Source organism: Cherax quadricarinatus, chromosome 55 (genome assembly GCF_038502225.1).
Source record: "Cherax quadricarinatus isolate ZL_2023a chromosome 55, ASM3850222v1, whole genome shotgun sequence".
NCBI classification, from domain to species: Eukaryota; Metazoa; Arthropoda; class Malacostraca; order Decapoda; family Parastacidae; genus Cherax; species Cherax quadricarinatus.
The window spans coordinates 24,595,125-24,620,124 of record NC_091346.1 but is presented as its reverse complement, the minus strand read 5'-3'; the positions used below and the strand labels follow the sequence as shown (position 1 = coordinate 24,620,124).

Below are 25,000 nucleotides of genomic sequence, written 5' to 3'. Positions count from 1 at the left end.
AGCCTACCCACAAGCTTGCAGAATTACTCTGTTATTTTCCCTGGCCTTGAAAAATAATCAAGGTACTCTAAAATCTTATTTTCTCTGTTACATTATAACTATATACTGTAATATGTAAAACTGTTATGCTACACATGTGGCACAAACTAGAGCCCTCTTTACCAGCCTAATTATAACATTATGCCTGATAACAAATGACTAGACCACTACGTTTGTTAGTATATCAGGTTGAGTTGACTCTCACCTTTTGTTTGGCTTGGAGACAGACAGACCTGTGGTTTTTTGCGTCGATCTTCCTGCAGGAGTCTGTGCAGTAAGTGGCGACGACACACTCAGGGCAGGGCACACCTCCCAGGGCTTCTTCCCTCCCGCAGTAGTTGCAACACACACGCCTCCTGCTGCTGTTCACACACTCGTCCTGGTACACAATGAAGTTAATTTAATTATGCGAAGTGCTAAACTCGTGTAGATCATTCAGTGTAAGAAGTGGCGGAGGCTTGATCCTCCATCCGCTAACAGCCAGCCACAGCTTAGCGGTGAGGGTCGGGTATCTCATCACAGACGTCCACGGATCAATCCTCCCGCCCCAAAACAACGAGTCCTAGTACACAAAAAGCATCTAGAAGATATTATTAATAACACCTAATTCTCACCAGATCATATAAGTGTAACTGAAAAAATCATGTGCTACACTAGCTAACTATTAAATACCTTTCAAATATATGGATGGAGAGATATTGAAAAAGTCGTTTACAACTTGTATTAGGCTGTGTGGTGTCCACATTAAAATATTGTGGATCTTGTAGAAAAAGACCAAAGAGCTGTGAAATAGATCCCAAAGCGAAAAAAAAATATGAATTATGATGAAATGTTGAAAAAAATAATGACTACGCTGGCTGGTAGGAAGAAAAGTGATACGATATCACTGAAGGTTATAAAAGAATGTGAAAAAAATAGATAAAAAGTTTTTAATTCTTCTAACAAGGATAAGAAGCCACATATAAATTGAAAAAAAAATGGAGTAGAAGGAATATTGGGAATTTCTTTTTTACAAACAGTGTCGCAGAAGAATGGAATAAATTGCGAGAGGAATTAGCAAGCGCTATAACCACTGGAAATTTAAACAATTATAGAATAAACAAGTTAAATGACGACAGGACCAGGAGCATAGCACTGCTCCTATAGCGTCAAACAGGTAATTCCAAGGAACTAGGTTCCTTGATGTTGGTGAGGGGCTCTTGACCTAGGAACTGGATATGTGCTCCAATTCCCTGAATTAAGCCGGAATGCCTTACATCCCCCCCCCCCCCACAAGCGCTACATAATCCCTGCGGGTTCATCGCTCCCCATGATAATAATCCAAGGACCTAGAAAAGGTTATATACACCGAGAGTTGTGTTTCTCTCACTGTAAATGCCGAGAGTTTATTTTAATCCCCATAAAGGACTGAAGTCTTCTTGACTGGTGGTGAGAGATACACTGCCCAGTTTCAATAAGAAACATTCCTGAATATGAAACTGGTGTAAGACATGTGTCTTATTTATCAGTATGTCTTTTCAACATGCACGCTGTATGACTTACGGGTTTAGCTCTTGGTTATGATTATAATAATAATAATAATGACCCCTACAGGTAGGGACAGATCTACTATGAAACTAATGAAGTTTAAGCTTCAGGGTCCCTAATCCCGGAGGGGCCCCAGAAGCCACTCTAATCAATATTACTGTATGAGAAGGGTTTTTAAAAATATTAATAATATAGTGTAATTTAGTACAAAATAATACTTAAAATCAAAATCAAAAGGTTATTAAAGTATCGTGTAGGTTAGCCGTTGCTGGTTGCAAAGGGGCCCCATAACAGTTCAAACTTCAAGTCCCAAAAAATATAGGTCCACCATTGCCTACAGGTATACCGCTTCCCCTACGACAGGATAACAGCGGCTTGTGAATAGTAAAAAAAAAAAAAAAGATCGTGACATGGGCTACTTGGAGATAGGAAGAGAGGAAAGATGAAAGCAGCAACACTGAGTGTTAGGTGCTCCTAGTTGTTACTTCTCAACACCCACCCACCTAGAGTGGGGTGTCTCGATGCTGATGAGGGGCTCTTGATTCAAGGAATTAATGCTACTATCCCTTTTATTGGAGTAAACCTGATTGCCTGCCATTCTCCTGGTGCTGTATGTTATCTACAAGTTAACCTCTTCTCAGTCATTACAACAATATAAATACACTTGTTTGTTTACTTTTAAATGTAAAGTTCTGAAAAAAAAATCTAAAAACCTGTATATTTCAATTTTTGCAACAGATAGAAGTATATATTTTTTGTATTGTAAGTGATTTCCAAGTTAAATTTTCTGCTTTATATTCAATGCCCCTCAAGGGAGGTTTCTCGACGCTGGTGAGGGGCTCTTGATCTAGGGAACTGGATCTGGGCTCTAGTTCCCTGAATTAAGCCTGAATACCTTCCATCACAGCTCCACAAGCTCTGTATAATCCTACGAGGTTAGCGCTCCCCCATGATTGTAAGAATAATCATATTCTATGCATGCAAGAAAGGCCTGTATGATTATTCCTTAGGTTACCTGCAGCTTGAAAGACTGAAGCCTGACAGCTTAGTCTGTTAAGCTCGGCTACTAAGCTCCAGCAGCTCCGTGACGACTGATGTTAAGCCTATCATCTTTATTCTCTTCCACCCTTTATAAAAGCAAGGGAACCTTAAGCCGGTGAAAGGCTCTTGATCCAAGGATTTGAACCCACACTCCCCTTTCCCGGATCAAAGCAAATTACCTCTAGTTCCCCAGGCTCTGTATGACCCCCTACAGGTTTGGCACTTCACTGTGAATATATTCTCATACAAAGAAACACGAAAATAAAATTAAAGAAATATTATGAGAAGTGTGTTGGGCTGGCGGACGGATGTGTGTGTGTGATGGTATTCCTACAACTGTACCCTTGCACCACGACGGTGCTGCCACTACTGTACCCCTGCATTACGACTGTACTTCTACTGCTGTACCCCTGCACCACGACGGTACTGCCACACATGTACCCCTGCATCACGACGGTACTTCCACTACTGTACCCCTGCACCACGACGGTACTGCCACAAATGTACCCCTGCATCACGACGGTACTTCCACTACTGCACCCCGGCATCACGACGGTACTTCCACTACTGTACCCCTGCATCACGATGGTACTTCCACTACTGCACCCCTGCATCACGACGGTACTTCCACTACTGTACCCCTGCACCACGACGGTGCTGCCACTACTGTACCCCTGCATCACGACGGTACTTCTACTACTGTACCCCTGCATCACAACGGTACTTCCACTACTGTACCCCTGCAACACGACGGTACTGCCACAAATGTACCCCTGCATCACGACGGTACCTCCGCTACTGTACCCCTGCATCACGACGGTACTTCCACTACTGTACCCCTGCAACACGACGGTACTTCCACTACTGTATCCCTGCATCACTACGGTACTTCCACTACTGTACCCCTGCATCACCACGGTACTTCCACTACTGTACCCCTGCAACACGACGGTACTTCCACTACTGTACCCCTGCATCACGACGGAACTGCCACTACTGTATCCCTGCATCACGACGGCACTTCCACTACTGTACCCCTGCATCACGACGGTACTTCAACTACTGTACCCCTGCATCACCACGGTACTTCCACTACTGTACCCCTGCATCACGACGGTATTTCCACTACTGTACCCCTGCATCACGACGGTACTTCCACTACTGTACCCCTCCATCACGACGGTACTTCCACAAATGTACCCCAGCATCACGACGGTACTTTCACAAATGTACCCCTGCACCACGACGGTACTGCCACAAATGTACCCCTGCATCACGACGGTACTTCCACTACTGCACCCCGGCATCACGACGGTACTTCCACTACTGTACCCCTGCATCACGATGGTACTTCCACTACTGCACCCCTGCATCACGACGGTACTTCCACTACTGTACCCCTGCACCACGACGGTGCTGCCACTACTGTACCCCTGCATCACGACGGTACTTCTACTACTGTACCCCTGCATCACAACGGTACTTCCACTACTGTACCCCTGCAACACGACGGTACTGCCACAAATGTACCCCTGCATCACGACGGTACCTCCGCTACTGTACCCCTGCATCACGACGGTACTTCCACTACTGTACCCCTGCAACACGACGGTACTTCCACTACTGTATCCCTGCATCACTACGGTACTTCCACTACTGTACCCCTGCATCACCACGGTACTTCCACTACTATACCCCTGCAACACGACGGTACTTCCACTACTGTACCCCTGCATCACGACGGTACTGCCACTACTGTATCCCTGCATCACGACGGCACTTCCACTACTGTACCCCTGCATCACGACGGTACTTCAACTACTGTACCCCTGCATCACCACGGTACTTCCACTACTGTACCCCTGCATCACGACGGTATTTCCACTACTGTACCCCTGCATCACGACGGTACTTCCACTACTGTACCCCTCCATCACGACGGTACTTCCACAAATGTACCCCAGCATCACGACGGTACTTTCACAAATGTACCCCTGCATCACGACGGTACTCCCACATATGTACCCCTGCACCAGGACGGTACTTCCACTACTGTACCCCCGTATCACGACGGTACTTCCACAAATGTACCCCAGCATCACGACGGTACTCCCACAAATGTACCCCTGCATCACGACGGTACTCCCACAAATGTACCCCTGCATCACGAAGGTACTTCCACTACGTACCCCTGCATCACCACGGTACTTCCACTACTGTACCCCTGCATCACGACGGTATTTCCACTACTGTACCCCTGCATCACGACGGTACTTCCACTACTGTACCCCTGCATCACGACTGTATTTTACTACTGTACCCCTGCAACACGACGGCACTTCCACAAATGTACCCCAGCATCACGACGGTACTTCCACAAATGTACCCCAGCATCACGACGGTACTTCCACAAATGTACCCCTGCATCACGACGGTACTCCCACAAATGTACCTCTGCACCACGACAGTACTTCCACTACTGTACCCCTGTATCACGACGGTACTTCCACAAAAGTACCCTTGCGTCACGACGGTACTTCCACAAATGTACCCCAGCATCACGACGGTACTTCCACAAATGTACCCCAGCATCACGACGGTACTTCCACAAATGTACCCCTGCATCACGACGGTACTTCCACAAATGTACCCCTGCATCACGACGGTACTTCCACAAATGTACCCCTGCATCACGACGGTACTCCCACAAATGTACCTCTGCACCACGACAGTACTTCCACTACTGTACCCCTGTATCACGACGGTACTTCCACAAAAGTACCCTTGCGTCACGACGGTACTTCCACAAATGTACCCCTGCATCACGACGGTACTTCCACTACTGTACCCCTGCACCACGACGGTACTTCCACTACTGTACCCCTGCACCACGACGGTACTTCCACTACTGTACCCCTGTACCACGACGGCACTTACACAAATGTACCCCTGTATCAGGAGGGTACTTCCACTACTGTACCCCTGCACCACGACGGTACTTCCACAAATGTACCCCTGCATCACGACAGTACTTCCACAAATGTACCCCTGCATCACGACTGTACTTCCACAAATGTACCCCTGCACCACGATGGTACTTCCACAAATGTACCCCTGCACCACGACGGTACTTTCACAGCTGTACCCCTGCACCACGACGGTACTTCCACAAATGTACCCCTGCACCACGACGGTACTGCCACAAATGTATCCCTGCACCACGATGGCACTTCCACAAATGTACCCCTGCACCACGACGGTACTTCCACAAATGTACCCCTGCACCACGACGGTATTTTCACAGCTGTACCCCTGCACCACGACGGTACTTCCACAAATGTACCCCTGCATCACGACGGTACTTCCACTACTGTACCCCCTGCACCACGACGGCATTTCCACAAATGTACCCTTGCACCACGACGGTACTTCAACAACTGTACCCCTGCATCACGACGGTACTTTTACAGCTGTACCCCTGCACCACGACGGCACTTTCACAAATGTACCCCTGCATCACGACGGTACTTCACAACTGTACTCCTGCATCACGACGGTACTTCACAACTATACCCCTGCACCACGACGGTACTTACACAACTATACCCCTGCACCACGACGGTACTTCCACAACTGTACCCCTGCACCACGACAGTACTTACATATCTGTACTGCACCACGACAGTACTTACACAACTGTACTGCACCACGACAGTACTTACACAACTGTACTCCTGCATCACTACGATACTTCACAACTACACCCCTACACTACGATCAATGTATTACAACGCTGTATAGCAAGGCACATGGGAGCGAAATGCCTCTCAGACTGGCGAGTTTGAGAGTGCAACTCATCTTATTAAAAACAGTTTAGTTACACAGCTTAATTTATTGGCTCATAGTTGTTACCCTACCTCAGCTGATTACCAAGCCCAGACTTATTAAAGGAATACTGCCACTTTGACGTTACCCACAATGGCTGCACAACACCTTGATAGATATTTACCACTAGGTGAACGGGGCAGCATGTGAAAGGAGAAACTCATGCGTCCCTCAGTCAGGAAATCTAACTCTGATCTTTTTACGAACCGAATACTCCACCACTGAGTGGCAGGTCACTTAATTTCTTACGTTTACTAAAGTGAAAAATCTAAGTTTACTGAAACCACCTACACCGTATTAAAAAACTTGCCTTAGTAATTAATGTATTAATTATAAAGAATACAAGTTACAATACCGTGGCCAGAACAACTGTGTTAACCTTGTCGTAACTTGATAATGGTCAATTATGAACTGAAATATCTCAAGTTTCCTCTCCAATTTGGGCGTAATAGTGAAATGAACTCAGTGTGGTTGGTAGAAAAAGCATTGCAATGTAGGATGCAGCAAGCCTACTAGCCTATGCTATGCAGGCTCTTCGCAAACCCAAACATTCTCACATCAGTCAAATCATTTTTCAAAGCTATTGATTAAAAACAAGAAAAGATGAGCACTGCAGTAGGCTATAGACGAGCACTGACATACAGAATGTTGTTGGTACTAACCAGGTGTTTTGAGTCTGATGTATTGTGTATGAATGTTAGTAGTGAATGGTGGTACTGACCAGGTGTCTGAGTCGATCTTTCTTCTGGCAAGCGAGGGAGCAATAGAGAGCAAATCTGCAGGCAGAGCACCAGAGTCTGCCCGTAGCGTCGCACACCCAGCACCGCCCCGACCTCGAGTCCATTCCTGCACAAACACAAATCAAACATTAATGAAGCTATGCACTCTAATATTTAAATATTTTATACTTGCACAAACACAAGTGATTTTTTTTTCTTTATTGCCTAATTCTTTATACTATTGCTTCATTAAAGGTTGGATTCGATTGGCGTACTGCCGATAATAGTGACAGAAGTTTTGTGAATTATTATTATGCGAGTAAATTACCCGCATGAGGTTTACAGGGTATTACCCGAGCAATTAATCTGGGAGAGATAAGTGGGACTTAAGTCACAGTAGGTCGCCGAAATCTAACTCCCTCGATGCCCACTTCTTCACCACTCTCACTAAAAGCTAGACCTGACATTAAATTAATAATTGCAATATTAAAACCAGCTGCTCGGGTAAATTAAAATTTTGGATTTGTATAAGATTAGGCTTTCTGGGTACACAAGAGAAATTTATATTACCACTTACTATTTAATTACTGTAGATGGATGACATCACAACACTGGCCTGACACCTTGACCCTACACTGGCCAGCGAGATCTAAATGCAAGGACTAACGGGGCACTTCCCTGTGAGTGATGGTCGTATCCCTTATCTTCCGTCATCCACATGTAATTCTTGTGGTCCCACAAATTTCCTGTCCCAGTTCTTCAGCATGGGAACATTAACACAGGTTCCTATTACAATTTCAAGCCGAAAAACCACAATTTAGCTACGAAGACGCTCGATTATTAGCTGAATTTTCCACGACAACCATTGCCCACAAATTACAAGTGGCGTCTCCTCTCTGGCGTCACTACTGGCTGTTCTACATCCCCCTCACTCGAAATTTTTCGAAAGGGTCAAATCAGCATCATATTTTATTACACACTGTATTATTCAAATTTATATATGCTGAATTTAGGAAAATCCAAAATTTTCCACAGGAAGGACGCAGGTTCCAGAACAACCAAGTACTTGGTAACATCATCTACTCCCTCGTACCATAAGTAATAGCTTTGAGGCTTCTCCCTACTCCTACCATAGGTAACAGCTTCTTCCCCTTCTGCCATAGGTACCGGTTCCTCTTCCCCATTCCTATCATAGATAACAGTTCCTCACAATTTACAGTTTTTCCCCACTGTCATAGTAACAGTTATCATTTCAATACTAGATGCAACTCGGTTCCTGACCAGCCGGGCTGTGGCTCGTACGTTGGTTTGCGTGCAGCCAGCAGCAACAGCCTGGTTGATCAGGCTCTGATCCACCAGGAGGCCTGGTCACAGACCGGGCCGCGGGGGCGTTGACCTCCGGAACTCTCTCCAGGTAAACTGTAATGGATCATCAACTTGGGCAAGAGTCATTCAGCATCATTTACTAATGTAAGAGTCATTCATCATCATTAATTTAGATAAAGGTCAAACTTATGTAAGGATCATTCATCATTTAGATAAGGGTCATTCAGCATTAATTTATATCTCTGTTTCAGCATTGTGGATACCAGCTGGGCGTCTTCTGTTGTAACAGTTTTCAACAAGGTATTCGTCAACCGTGCGTCTTCTGTTGTAAAAAGAATATCATCAAATTATATCTCAAGACTAACCTCTACCAGTACTGGAAATGCTCTCCGTTCTGTGTGATATATCGACGAAACTAGAAAGTCTGTAGGATCTGTCTATATCAGTTATACAAGTCATACAGTAAGCCGTAGTTAATATTTCTCCTGACCAGTATCTTATAACGTACGCATGCTGTGGGCTCTAATATTGGGCTCTAATATTGGGCTCTAATATTGGTGTATCTTTTATTACTACTACTACTACTACTACTACTACTACTACTACTACTACTACTACTACTACTACTACTACTACTACTACTACTACTACTGCTGCTGCTGCTGCTGCTGCTGCTGCTGCTGCTGCTGCTGCTGCTGCTGCTGCTGCTGCTGCTGCTGCTATTATTATAGGGCGCTACAGCTGGGTCTCCAGCTTCGTCTGAGAGGTCAGAAGAGTTAGGTGTCCCTTACAAAGGATTGAACTTTCAGCGTTTCATACACAATTCCTTCTACTGTAGGTTTTGATCCTAATTTTCTTGTCTTTTGAACGATTACTACTAGTTTGTATGACCAATACTTTTGTTAGATCATGTCTCTTATTGTATGACCAATATCAGTTATATATGAACATATCTTGATTTCGTGACCAACGTCTGGTTGGTACGATTTATCTGTTTAGTATGACTATTCCCAATTCAGTTACCATTGTCTCTTGTATGTGCCCATTATTCATTCTTGTTACCAATATCTGCTGTGACCAATATGTGTGGTATTGGACCATTATCAGCTGCTTGAACATCCTCCTCTGTTAACAATATATGTTATGTGTAACTAGGATTTGATTTAATTCGCCGGTGTAGTTGCAGCTAGGGTCTTTTTCATGATGTGACTCAGCGAAGTGAAACCTCTGGTCACGAACGCTTCCAAACACGAACAAATCGGCTCACGACCAAAAAATTCGCCAAATTTTTGCATCTAGTCACGAAAGACATAATCGGGTACCGAACAAGCACAGCCGCGCCAATTTTCACAGTCTGCACTATTTTTTTTTTTCCACACGCCAATTTTTCCCACTTCCTGTTGTTTATGGACACCTAACAAAGACCATCGCCTTGTAGTCGGTCTCGGCCAGACACGAGCTCATTCACTGTGAACTCCTTGTGTTGTATTTCGTGTGTTTTTTAATTCATCATGTTTTCTTGGTTGTTTACGGTATGTTTTTTCTCTGCTATTTAAGGTTTTTTCTTTATTAAACTGCGCATTATTTTGTATAATTAAGGATTTTTCAAACTTTGATTATTTTTTTCTGTCCTTGAAACTCTTAAAAAAAAAACTGTTTACAGCAAACGGTTTATAGGGGTCTTTAACGGACTCATGCAATGTTAGTTTTCTCTGTTGTTCAAGGTTTTCTCGGTGTTATTCAAGGTTTTTACATTAAGTTTACTGTTACACTGTGCATTCTGTGGTATAATTAACTATTTTTGTGCCTAAAAATCTTAAAAAAATATATACATACAGTTCGAAGGGTTCTGGAACGGATTAATCGTATTTACATACAATCCAATGGGGAAATTAGGTTCGGGTCACGACCAAATCGGGTCGCAATTTTGGAACGAATTATGGTCGTGACCAGAGGTTCCAATGTGTGTGTGTATATATATATATATATATATATATATATATATATATATATATATATATATATATATATATATATATATATATATATATATATATATATATATATATTATATATATATATACTGTGTAGGCGAAACGTTTCAAAATAAAGATACCTAACTGTTGCATATGTGTCTTACCTAACAACCTGTCGGTATTTTATACCATATATATATATATATATATATATATATATATATATATATATATATATATATATATATATATATATATATATATATATATATATATATATATATATATATATATATATATATATATATATATATATATATATATATATATATATATATATATATATATATATATATATATATATATATATATATATATATATATATATATATATATATATATATATATATATATATATATATATATGCGATAAGATCAAAGTAAACAGGCGATATCACAATATGCAAAACAACCACTATGAAAAAAAGCTCTTTCGTGAGAAATCACGAAAGCACCTGGAAATTCAATATGCACATTATCAAGGTCCTTGATAATGTGCATAATGTGATATCACCTGTTTACTGTTACCTTAATGCTTATAAATGTATATATATGTATGTTTTTCTTCAGTCTGCCTATGAAACATGAGACGAAGCCTCGTAGTGCAATTCATCCTGTGCTCTCGACTTAGTAAATATTTTGCAGCAATGTGAATTTGTCTTAAATACGAACTGATGTCTATATTTGACCCATGCTCTCGTTATTTATTGGTTAAAGTATGCATAATTACCAGATTTGAGTAATTTATGCGCATTTATAATATTTAAGTAAATCTGAGAAATAAATTATTGTATAGGAGAACGCGCCGAGAATTCTCTGTTGACAGTAAGGTAAGACAAGTGTTAGTTAGCCATTTGTTGACTTGAGTACGCTTTAAAAATTGTATGAATTTACGTATGGGGAGTCAGACTTAATTTATTGTTACATGGAGTGCATAAGATAAGATAAGATAAGATTTCGTTCGGATTTTTAACCCCGGAGGGTTAGCCACCCAGGATAACCCAAGAAAGTCAGTGCGTCATCGAGGACTGTCTAACTTATTTCCATTGGGGTCCTTAATCTTGTCCCCCAGGATGCGACCCACACCAGTCGACTAACACCCAGGTACCTATTTGCTGCTAGGTGAACAGGACAACAGGTGTAAGGAAACGTGTCGAAATATTTCCACCCGCCGGGAATCGAACCCGGGCCCTCCGTGTGTGAAGCGGGAGCTTTAGCCACCAGGCTACCGGGCCACCATATACAGTATATTAAATCTCGATTAAGTTGCGGTTTGTAAAACCAAAATAAAAGCATAACGTTTTATTTGCAAAGAATGTTTGCGCTTGGTATTTCTTTAAAACTGATTGTATCGCGTTTCTCAAGTGCTGTGTTGCCCCTACAGGTTCAGCATTGATTATTGTGAATGCAATAATATTGTACCAACGACTTTTTCAGCTGAAATCGAATGAATTTCGTTCATTTTCTTTCATTTCATTGTATAGGGTCTTTTAGAAGCCGTGTTTTATCTAAATAAAAATAATTAGATTATTAATTCGTACAGTTCTCCTGCATGTATGTGACGTCACTGCTAGCTGAGGCTGCCGCCTGTAAGATTGATATTACCGACCTTTATATTTCTATTAATTCATACTCAGGATATATGAAAAATCTGTTAATGATTTTCTCCTTTTGTAGTGGGATATTGCAATAAACGGCAAGAGTCATCTAGTTAAAAGCCAGTTCGTGCAGACTTGATAACGATTTCATTTTGTGAGTAACCCACATCCCTAAACATAGTAATTTCAGGTTCTAAATGGTATGGTGATACAGACACACTGGAAGAGGAAGCTTGTCCCCAATATTTAGAGGGTGAATGCACGTACGTCACTCGTGCTTTCAGTTCACTACAGTTCCCCCATATAGTGTGGAAACGGACTACAAAAATATTCTACGGAGTGAACAACTTATCAGCTTAAGTAACCACCAGATTCACCGTTTTGTCGGTCAACAATGTGGCGTCTAATTTGGCCAAGCTGTTTAACAACCAAACCCACCAACTTTTCCTCTTTAATTAAAGGCTTGGTGCAGAAACCCAAGAATGAACCTTCGACCAGCGCAGGGGTATACATAATTCCGTGTGGTGGATGTGACAAAAAGTATGTGGAAGAAACTTCTAGGTCATTAAGTATCAGACTTCTGAAACACAAACGCCTGCAGACAGGATGACCAAAAAAACGCCTGTGTGAAACGCAGAAATAAATGTGGGGACATATTAAGTTTAACGAAGCACAACTAGTCATCCATGAAATGACTGACAGAGGCGAAAGTTGCCGGAAGCTGCCTTAATTAGCACAATTGACACTATTCCATGAAGTGTGGAAGCTTTCAAATTTTGACTAAAAGATTGTTATCTGTATTAGGATCCCCCGTTACGTGAACACAGTGTGAGATTGGAGAAGCTGTGCTGCAGGCTACTGGCTCATGCTAGACACGTCCTGCTGAAATCCAATCTCTCTCGCTGATATATCTGTCCAACATTTTCTGCCATTTGACGTACTTCCCACCTCACCTCACTTTTGCTTGTCATACGGCTGCCCCCGCCATAGGGTTGTAAGTGGTACTCCACTTGACCTGCAGAAGACTCACCGTGCCCTAGTCATTGGGCTGCCCCTTCCATAGGACTGTAAACTGTACTTCCCTTGACATGAATGCTCACTGTGCCCCTGTCGTAGGGCTGTAAACGGTACATCACTTGTACCAATTCCGACACTTCAGAAGCCACTGCCGGGTCACCACATGGAGAAGACCCGGGCCAGGACCCAAACCTACATAAACATAAACATACTGCACGTGTCTTAATTTCATCATGCTACTCTGTATTAGGACTGATGAAGCCACTCGTGGCGAAACGTTTCCCTTAATATCTTGAACTGTACGCAAGTGTCCTTTTCCACATAGTGATTTTAGCTACCTATTTGTTACTCCATATTATGTAATAATTAACTGGTTTGCCGTCTAAATAAATATCAAAATTACAACAGCAAGAGGGCAATATTTCATACATCGTCATATAAAAATATTAAGCGTTCATAAAAGAGTAATAAATAATTATATATACCTCAAGAATATTTATGTTAACCTTATTCAGTTTACCTTTATTAACCAATACAAGTTTCATATCTGTAACGCTGTACGTATAAATTGGTTACGCAAAATGTTACATGCACTTAATTACGTGACAAGAAGCCACACTGATAATAAAGATCTTAGCACACAGTTGCCAACATGCTCATATTCCCAGCCTTGGCGGTTGATTTCTGCGGTCCATTAATATTTGTCTTGATTGTGTGTAACCTCTACAACAACACACAAAATCACATTAACTGTTCACTCACAAATAAATACTTAAATGAAAATCTGCACAAGAATAATCCACAACAGCGTTGTCCACTAAGCAGGAATGTGTCATCTGCTTATGCTGTTACATCACGGAATTGCTTTAAAAATTGTAATATGAGCATTAATGAACAACATGAAGCAGGCTTCATAGTGCTTAGAGTGCATGTCTGATAACTGAAAGATTGTTTAACAACCAGATTCCAGTTTTCTGGCTAGCGAGATGCATAAGAGTCTCGTGGGTGTCAGTGGACTCTTGTGGGAGGTGGTGCATCATAATCAGGTCTAGACCTTGAAATTTAAAGAATAAAGTTTTTCCAACACTATATTGTGCAGGTCGCGAAGGATAAATGTATACCCTTATTTTGCTCTGGTAATAAAAGATATCATACTGGAACCTTGTAAAACTCGTATCCTGAAGCGTAAAGACACGATTAAGTTATCTGCAGAGGTGTAGTGAAAGAAATTATACTATAAATGCTGTTTTCTTGTATTTTTCATGTTAGTGTACATTTATAACGAGAAATGTGCAGTCAGTAGCTCTAAACTAAACTGGAATATTAAGATACCTACTTGATGAGCATTACTATCACTCAGCTGTTCCAGTTACAACTCTTATTTGTTTTACTATTTCAAACTTTTATAAATGTTCTTATATAAATAATTTAATGTATAGATAGTTCATAAAGTTTGTTAGATTTGAAACTTAGCAACTGTACGTGGGTCAGTAAGGCTGAAGATAAGAATTAAAGAAAATCCTGTGTTTTACACTGAGAAATATACTCCTCTTGGTGTATATATCCTTCTAGCTATGTATACAACATGTGTGAAAAAAGGTTGCAGGTAGATACATGAAGGTGAGTGTGACCAGTACCTGGACTGTATAAATAGTAGCATTACCCAAAGTACGAATTGACCGATTTGTCTGAAACTTGGCATATAAATTACTAGTCAAATCAGTTCAAGCCTATTTACAAAAAAAAGTTTCTTCACCTTACCACACATTTGTGGTTCTTGACGCAGGGAGCACCTTGCTGTTGACATTATAGCTATAATCCAAATTTACCCCCTAACATCAATTAACACAAAATTCACTATATTCTAGTTTTTAAATTGCAATACCCTTCCTTACGAAATGCTAATTATTCATGAAATATTTACTGAGTAAATTAAGCAAATATAAACATGAAAGATGTTATAATTCAAAGCAGAATTTTCTGTACTGGACTGGATTCTGTTTAGTAATATTCGAGAACATCGCTTAAACCCCTTGAGGGTCATTCAGCACTGGAAGCCTGTTTCAGTAAGTAAATTATTATACTTGAATGGTATACAATACCGACAAGATGAAAATTAGACATGTGCAACATCTGGGTATCTTTATTGTAGACATTTCGCCATCCAGTGGTTTTATCAATACAAGTTGAAGGACACAACTGGAAGACAGTAGAACTATATACAAAAGATGAGGTAATCAGTCCTTCAGCCTTGGAGTTAGTGAAGAACACCGTAGCTTGAAGAATCTGAAGATTCAACGTTAATTGAAGATTCTTCATGACTACGGTGCTCTTCACCAACTCGAAGACTGAGTGCCAGATTACCTCATCTTTTGTATACAGTTCTGTCTTCCAGTTATGTCCTTGAATTTGTTTTGATAAAGCCACTGCATGGCGAAACGTCTACAATAAAGATAACCAGATGTTGCACATGTGTCTAATTTTCAAGTAAATTAATGTATAAAAGAGAGAATTGTGCAACGTTAGTTTACCTAACATTCCATAAGTGTCTCTTCCATACATTTGTTTGTAACTAGTAAATTATTGAGAGGTATATGGACACAGATGCAAGTAATGTGACATTTTATTGTGGCAACGTTTCGCTTTGCAGGAGCTTTTGTCGCATGTGTCCATTTACTTCACATTTTGTCGGTTATTCCATTATTAATAGTAAATTATTGCTGAGACACACAGAAGAGAAAGTTATTTTGTTAATAAACTTACCCAGCCTGTGGTGAAGAGCTATTGGCTGTCTCCAAGCATCTCTCTCTCAGTGACCCTCAGTCTTAGTTTATGGTCGGTCTCTTCTGATAGTTGGTTACTGTATCTCATCTACTGGAATTTTAATTCAGCTTATGTGTAACTTGTCGGTGTGTCCGTCAGTCATTGATAAGTTTTGTCTGCTTTTGAAATGTCTGAGTCTTCTTTCACTGGAACAGGATGCTGGTATTAGGTTTACAGCAGACGTTGGTGTTTTCCTTGACTAAATAGTGTATTTTTTTGCCTCAGATTTCCATATTATTTGTTCATGCAGTAAATATGAAGTCTTCCATAAGATCTATAGCTTACCAGTACGTTTCACAAAAGCAAAGCTAAGACATGGAATCCTTTTGCGTGTGTGTGTGTGTGTGTGTGTGTGTGTGTGTGAGAGAGAGAGACATGTGAAAAGGGCATAAGATTAATTGTAACTTGAAAAATGCGTCTTTGGATCAACTTTAGGCTTTAATTTTATTAATATATCTTAGTCAAACGAAGTTTGGAAGATTAACGATTGGATGTTGTATCAATGATGGTCCTAGGTACAGGGGTAGTGTTGGGTGGTCGCTTAGACAAAACTGTCATTCTGGACACAAAACGCACACGGCCACGGCACCTTACTTGTCTGTCACTTCTAGTTAATTCTGTTCTAGGTTGATTCTGTTCCGGAAGTAGAAAACGTACAGTGCTCCAAAAAACAACACGAAGATGACAGCCAGTAAAAAATATATCAAGAGAATCATTGTCGCTAATTGACACGACGTAGTCAAGGAGAAGCAGTGTCTAGTAAATCGTGATTTGCCCGCGGCAAGCACAGCGGCAGCACTGATGATGATTAGTAAAACTCGTCTCAAAACAACACTTGCTTCCAGCCGAACACAAGAACCAATCAAATGCTGGCTAGCAGGACGATTTGATTCCCTGCTCGTGGTCGGTCTGCCAGCGTCTCCTTCCCGGATCGTCTGTCACGAAGCTCACCTTGACACCTTCGACCTTCCTGCATTTTTGCAGACGTAATTTCGAAGATACATCATTCAAAATAATTACTAGCATCGTCTCCATCACATTACCTCATACTTATGCCAATGTTAATCTTGGTAAGTGTTTTAGGCAGCCTGTGCGGGTAAAGTAGCGGTGTACCACAGGTTGCTGGTGAGGTAGGAACTGGATGGTGAAGCATCACGTTTCACCTGCGCCCTCCACCACTCCCTCACACTCCTCACGCGCCTGCGCACTCACATACATTTCTTTGTACATACATATGTTCATAACATGTACATACGCACGCATACGTCTACGTAGATCTAATACACAGAAAAAATGCACGTTACTAGAATAATTCTGAATCAGTAGTAGCAACACCCATAGTGGTTTTATATATGCAACAACAGCAGCAGCAGTAGTAGTAATATTAGTAATAGTAGTGATGGTGGTGGTAGTACTAGTAGTGGAAGTAGTAGTAGTAATATAAGTAGTCATAGAGGTGTGTAAATATAACCGTTGCGTTTGTTTATTTTAATCTTCGTCACTTGCGTTCCCTTTGCTTTCACTTGGCAGTATTTATCTGGAATTATATTATTTTCTTAAGTTACTTGTTATTTATAGTTTCTGTTACATCGTTGTCTGGTCTGTTGCACTTCACCACCCTGACGCTGTACAACTGTTACCTGACATCTCTGTAAGTAACGTCTGCACTCAGTTCCCAAGTGCCTTCCCCTCGTTCTGGTTACATTCCTCCTGGACGCACTCTATCTTTTATTGTCTTCTGTATGTTCGTTTTAATTACCCGTTTTAATTTGTGATGGGCCCCGCCTTTTAATTATCCTTCACTGACGTATAGTAGCCCTGTTATACGTATTTTTTGTACCGCTGTTCAGAGTCCGCTTCCACCGTGCCATGGTTCACTTCACTTCACTTCATTACTGCTATTTTGGTGAAGAAATATTATATCCTTGTGGCTCATTTTGGTGTGTAATTTTCAACTATGTGACCTTATTGTTTCATCCCTGTCGATGCCTCGTCAGTTTACTTTTTACGTCGTGATCAGATTCCCTTTTGTTTTTCATTCTTATTGTTGCAGGCCTAGTTTTTTTCTTATCATAGATTGTTCTCCTGAAGACAGGCACCAGACTTGATGCACCCCTTTGGATTACCTCAGTTTCATTTTCCTTTGGGTAGCGAAACATTTTACAATAGAAATAACCAAATGTTGAACAAGTGTCTCAGAAATGAGAAATTTTTACATATATAGTCCAAAACTAATTAAAACCTACTACCTACTCAGAGAGACAAATATCCCGTGGTACACGAGAATACTAAGTGTGAAGCTACTCAGAAGATGCATTATCAAACTATCAGTATTGATGGGCTGAGGTCAATCGGATGAGGCACTCAGAAATTATTGCATGAAAACCAGTATTTCAACTTTGACAATTTCTTCCGTGTAAAAAAGGCAAATTGGAACCTACACAGGCACCTCAAAAATCAAAGCTTTTCCATAAATAAGACTAATTGCATTTAAAGTTAAAATAAGCTTTATTTACGCTCTGGACACATAAATACATTATGTAGATTTATCGTAGGATAACACAATAAAATGAAGTACGGTGACTTATGGTCGAAAGCGATATTATCCAGTTATTTTACGGAAATCAATCTCTTTAATAATAAATATTGATACAGTAAAACTTACACGACCTGATATTAAGGCAAAGTTTCATTTGCGCTTAGTTATGGTTGTAATAATGATTAGTATAGTGCCAAATTTGCCCGCACACAAACTAACCTTTATGAGGACTATCCTGTTCGTAAAATGCGCCAACAATTATATACTGAAGCCATTCAGAAGATGTAGTTTCAAATATATTGATGTGATTTAATGGGAATAAAAATTTCACCCTATTTTACACTATTAATTTGGTAGACGTGCACCTACATACTTCATCTTCACTCTCTGTTGACATCGAAGTAGGAGGCACCTTTGTTGAACGTTGAAGTCAAGCAGCAGACCCATTCCAGCAATCTTGGAGTGGGTTCTGCAAATCTGGTTATAGGACACTTGCGCATGCCATTAATTGTACGAATCTTGCCCTAGTTACAGTACACCAGCGTTGAAAATTTGAAGCCTATCGAATAAGGCATTCTCGTGTTATAAATGGAGAATATCGAGACTGGAGAAAAAATGAGGATTGGTGATCTCACACACACACACACACACACACACATTCACACAAACATACACATTCACACACACACACAAACACACACACACACACACACAAACACACACACACACACACACACACACACACACACACACACACACACACACACACACACACGCACGCACACGCGCACACGCGCACACACGCACACAGTACGCAACACCAGTTTGGAACCCACACCTAGTCAAGCACGTCAAGAAATTAAGAGAAAGTGCAAAGGTTTGCGACAAGGTTAGTTCCAGAGCTAAGGGGAATGTCATACAAAGAAAGGTTAAGAGAAATCGGACTGACGACACTGGAGGACAGAGGGGACACAGAAACAAGGGGTCACAATTGGAAGTTGAAGACTCAGATGAGCCAAAGGGATGTTAGGAAGTATTTCTTCAGTCACAGAGTTGTTAGGAAGTGGAATAGCCTAGCAAGTGATGTAGTGGAGGCAGGAACCATACATAGTTTTAAGACATGATAAAGCTCATGGAGCAGGGAGAGGGAAGATCCAGTAGCGGTCAGTGAAGAGACGGGGCCAGGAGCTGAGTCTCGACCCCTGCAACTACAATTAGGTGAGTACAATCAGGTGAGTACACACACACACACACACACACACACACACACACACACACACACACACACACACACACACAGAGTACTCACCAAATGTAACAACAAGAGCTCAAAGTAACCTCCACTAATGTGAGCACCGGAGCTCTTTACTAATACTCATCGCTCACAAAGTCATGCGCAGAGTTTAGCGGCGCAGCACAGGTGGGACACAAGAGACACAGACACAGTAGGTGGTGTAAATAATGTAAGGTGGAGGTGCTGGCCTGAGGGAGAGAGGGAGAGAGCTTGGTGACACAAGATCCACTTCTATCTGAACCTCACTTCGCTCATTGGCTGATGACAATAACTCTGAAATGCTTACAGCATCCTGATTGGTCCTTCTCTCTTGTTTTTTACCTCTTGTAATAGAGCAATAGGTTTTTTCAAGGCTTTTATATTTTCCTCATTCGTTGAGCTTTCCGAATGTTAGTCTTAGAGTACACTTGATCCTCCTGGCGACTTCCTCTTACAGAGAGTGCTGGGCTGAGAGAAGGTACCACTGGCGCTACATGTCCTGTATATAGATATATATTTGATAAAATATTCCAGTAAAAATCTGTCACGTGGCCTCTATGTTACAGGTAATAGAGCCTTATGAATTATTCTTTTTATAGTTATTTGATTATTCTCTAGTCTTGGACTTCATTCAGTGTTTCTGCACAGCAGATTGGCTCATATAATTGAGGGAAAGACATACGTTGCAAAACAAGTTTCACTCCGTTAATGCTCTGTCAAGGTGTCTCAATAAAAGATGTTCTGAAACGTATCTTTTTCTTCACTAATGTCGCCAATACACCAATTAGCTCTTGCTCACAGACGTAAGATTCTGGTGATTCAGGGTAAATAATACAACTATGAAACTTACCGGTGATTTACAGGATAGATCTGAGGGTACATAATACAATTATGAAACTTACTGGTGATTTACAGGATAGATCTGAGGGTACTTATTACAACTCACACTAATTGGTGATTCACAGGCTGGTTATTCCGTTGCCTGAAATTTACCCGAGGACGATTCTAGGGGTGACCACCCGCACAGCTTGATCACAGGTCAGACCTAGTTGATTGCCGATCAGCCTGGTTGTTGGTGCTAGCCGTAAACACCCACTGTAATTACCACAGCTCAGCTTATCAGAAAATAACACGAGGAAGTTATCCAATTTCCTCTTAAAGACAGCTAGGTGTTTCTTGGTAATTTTCTTTATGTATGGAGGTTATTATTATTTTTTTTTATCACACTGGCCGATTCCCACCAAGGCAGGGTGGCCCGAAAAAGAAAAACTTTCACCATCATTCACTCCATCACTGTCTTGCCAGAAGGGTGCTTTACACTACAGTTTTTAAACTGCAACATTAACACCCCTCCTTCAGAGTGCAGGCACTGTACTTCCCATCTCCAGGACTCAAGTCCGGCCTGCCGGTTTCCCTGAACCCCTTTATAAATGTTACTTTGCTCACACTCCAACAGCACGTCAAGTATTAAAAACCATTTGTCTCCATTCACTCCTAACAAACACGCTCACGCATGCCTGCTGGAAGTCCAAGCCCCTCGCACACAAAACCTCCTTTACCCCCTCCCTCCAACCTTTCATAGGCCGACCCCTACCCCGCTTTCCTTCCACTACAGACTGATACACTCTTGAAGTCACTCTGTTTCGCTCCATTCTCTCTACATGTCCGAACCACCTCAACCCTTCCTCAGCCCTCTGGACAACAGTTTTGGCAATCCCGCACCTCCTCCTAACTTCCAAACTACGAATTCTCTGCATTATATTCACACCACACATTGCCCTCAGACATGACATCTCCACTGCCTCCAGCCTTCTCCTCGCTGTATGGAGGTATATTACTGAAAGTCTTGGCTTCTCTACCCTGTTCGAGTTATCTCTTAGTGTATTTATAGCGCCCCTGCTTTACATTGGAAGTATTTCCCTATTGTAGGGAATAATTTCGGTGTGCAGATTTGGGACTAATCCCTCCAGAATTTTCCAGGTGTCAATATGATTATTTTTCTCGCCTATGTTCCAGGGAGTACATTTCAAATGACTTCAGGATTTCCTAATAATTTAGGTGTTTGAATAAATTTATAAGGACAGTGGAGGGTCTCTACATTCCCCAATACTGCGATTTCGCTTGCCTTAAAAAGGGGCTGTTAGTATACAGCAATATTCTAATCTTGAGAGGACAATAGCTTAAAGAGCATCATCACTAGTTTGGCTTCTCAAGTTAAGCAGTTTATTAATTTCATTTCGTTTGTGATAACAACACTGTTGTGATCCTTATTTATTTATTTATTTATTTATTTATTTAAAAATTTGAGCACACATACAGAGGTACAAAAGATACAGATAAGAGCAGCATGCCAAAGCCACTTATACTATGCATAGCATTACGGGCTGGCTTAAAATTAACTTAAGATGAACTAAGCAATGATGACATCAGTGATAAAACTTTAATGTAAACAGATTACTATAAAGCACAAAGACAGGTCATATGGTTGCATGCATTGTTGTACATTCAGTCGTATGGAGTATTCTGTTAGGTAGTGTATTTAAAAAATAATAAAGTTAGATTGGGTTTTAGGTTTAACATTTATGTGATATAATTTTGAGAAACATTTAAGATATACAATTTATAAGGTTCAGTTATTCAGTATTTATTTGGTTTTGGGTGAGTAAGTGATCTTTGAGAAGAGACTTGAATTTATAAACAGGTAGTGTTTCTTTTATATTTACAGGTAATGAGTTCCAGATTTTAGGGCCTTTTATGTGCATTGAGTTTTTGCATAGTGTGAGATGGACACGAGGAACATCAAAGAGTGATCTGTGCCTTGTGTTATGGTCATGTGTTCTGTTGAGGTTGGCAAGGAGATGTTTGAGGGGAGGGTTAATATCAGAGTTAAGTGTTCTATGTATGTAATAGGTGCAGTAATAAGTATGGATGTTTTGTATGGTGAGTAGGTTTAGTGTATTGAATATTGGTGGAGTGTGCTGCCTGTAGTGAGAATTTGTTATCATTCTAACTGCAGCCTTTTGTTGGGTAATTAGTGGTCTGAGATGGTTACTTGTTGTTGAGCCCCATGCACAAATTCCATAGGTGAGATAGGGGTAAATAAGAGAGTGATATAGGGCCAGGAGGGCTGACTGTGGAGCATAGTACCGTATCTTCGATAGTATGCCTACAGTCTTGGAAATTTTCTTAGAAATTTGTTGTATATGTGTATGAAATTTGAGTCTATTATCAAGGTGGATTCCTAAGAATTTTCCCTCTGTTAGCTTTGTGATAGGTGATCCGTTTATCATTATGTTAAGAGGGACATCTGTAGCTCTGTTACCAAACTGAATGAAGTAGGTTTTGTCAATGTTTAGTGTAAGTTTGTTAGTCCTCATCCAGGTAGATATTTTCTGTAATTCGGTATTTACAGTATTGGCTAGCGTGACTGGGCTCGGGTGGGAGAAGACGTATGTAGTGTCATCTGCAAATAGTGTGGGTTTGAGTAATTGCGAAGCATTTGGTAGGTCATTTATGTATAGGAGAAAGAGAAGAGGGCCAAGGACACTTCCCTGTGGGACACCAACTGTAATTGGTTGTGCAGAAGAGTTTGCCCCATTTGCATACACATATTGGCTTCTGTTGCTGAGGTATGACTTGAGGTAGTTGAGGGAGTGCCCTCTTATACCATAGTGTGACAATTTTATGTGGAGCAAGTCATGGTTAACTGTATCAAAAGCTTTACGTAAGTCAATGAAGATCCCCAGTGGGACTTCTTTTTTCTCTATTGCAGTGTATATATGTTCTAGCATGTGTATAATAGCATCATTAGTATTTTTATTTGGCCTGAATCCAAATTGGCAGGGGTTGAGTATGTTTTGGGAGATAAGGTAGGAGTAGATTCGTTTATGAATTAATTTTTCGAAGATTTTTGAGAGAGGGTGTAAGTTGGATATTGGCCTATAGTTATTCAACTCTGTTTGGTCTCCTCCTTTGTGGATCGGGGTGACCCTTGCTATTTTGAGTACTGTAGGGAAGGTGGAGGATTCAATGGATTTGTTAAAGAGTGTTGCAATGATTGGTGATAGCACTTGTGACACTTTTTTGTATATAAAGGGTGGTAAGGTATTTAAATCTCCTGCCTTGTTTTTAAGCGTGTTGATAATAAGGGAGACTTCGTATGGGTTAGTCGGAGCTAGGAACAGTGTGTTCGGGTAGTTGCCAGTGAGGTAGTCATTTGGTGGGGTATCTGAGCTTGGGATTTTATTGGCAAGGTTTTGTCCTATAGTGGAGAAGAAGTCATTGAGTCTGTTTGCTGTTTCTGTTGGTGGGAGTTGGGGTTCATCTGATTTTGCTAATTTTATTTCGCTATTTCGTGATATCTTTTTTGTTCCTAGAATTTCTGATAGGGTTTTCCAGGTCTTTTTTATATCACCTCGTAAGTTGGATAATCTGTTCTCATAATACAATTTTTTTGCCCTTCTTATCAGGCTGGTTAGGATTGACGAGTAACGTTTTGTTTGGTCTCTGGTTATGTGACCCATTCTATACTGTTTTTCATATTGGTGTTTTGTATTTATGGATTTGAGAATGCTGGGTGTTAACCAGGGACTGTTCAGTCTCTTAGCTGTCATCTGTTTAGTTTTTTTAGGGCAGTGCTTGTTATAGAGGTATTGGGTCTTTTTTAGAAAATTATTAATACATTCGTCAATATCTGTATAGATTTCTAGCTCAGTGTGCCAGTCAATGTTTGGTACTGCTGTTGTGAAGTTATTAATGGCTGCCTCATTGTAAAATTTATTAGCAACATTAAATTTTACTTATGGCCTCACCAGGTAAAGACCGGCCCTAATTATTACTCTTATTATATTTATTGGTAAGCAGTAACCTTGTAGGGGTGATACAGCTCCTGGAGAACGGGAGGAAATCTGGTTTCATGCGAAGGGGAGAGTGCTTACATTTCTTGGATCAGTATAACCTGATGTAGTTGCAAATGATCTGGTGATACTGACAAACTGTGGTAAAGAACGCTTGTGTATACTTCAGGACATTTATTAAAGGAAACATTTGGCCACCAGTGGCTTTATCAGTCATCACTAGCGAAACATTTCCTGTAATATATGTCCTGAACTGTACACAAGTGTCCTCTTCCTCAAAGCTTGATGCTAAGCAGCACCAAGCTTTGTGACACTATGTCT

The 25,000-nt window shown here is 40.9% G+C and overlaps 1 protein-coding gene across 5 annotated transcripts in view; it reads right to left on the bottom strand.

The window, feature by feature from the left end:
- Nucleotides 1-20,016, bottom strand: part of LOC128698975 (uro-adherence factor A-like) — a 51,145-nt gene extending 31,129 nt beyond the window's left edge. Inside the window, exons 1-4 of one of the 5 annotated variants that reach the window (XM_070096939.1) lie at nt 19,860-20,010; nt 15,952-16,157; nt 7,214-7,338; nt 245-418 (exon numbers count right to left, since the gene is read on the bottom strand). In XM_070096939.1, coding sequence (XP_069953040.1) covers nt 245-418; nt 7,214-7,336 — 297 coding nt within the window. In that variant the 5' untranslated portion in view covers nt 7,337-7,338; nt 15,952-16,157; nt 19,860-20,010. Of the gene's footprint in view, nt 1-244; nt 419-7,213; nt 7,339-15,951; nt 16,846-17,054; nt 17,144-19,859 lie in introns of those variants that run through there. The other 4 variants (XM_070096938.1, XM_053791462.2, XM_070096940.1 and 1 more) reach the window with 4 other exon arrangements.
- Nucleotides 20,017-25,000: the final 4,984 nt, after the last annotated feature.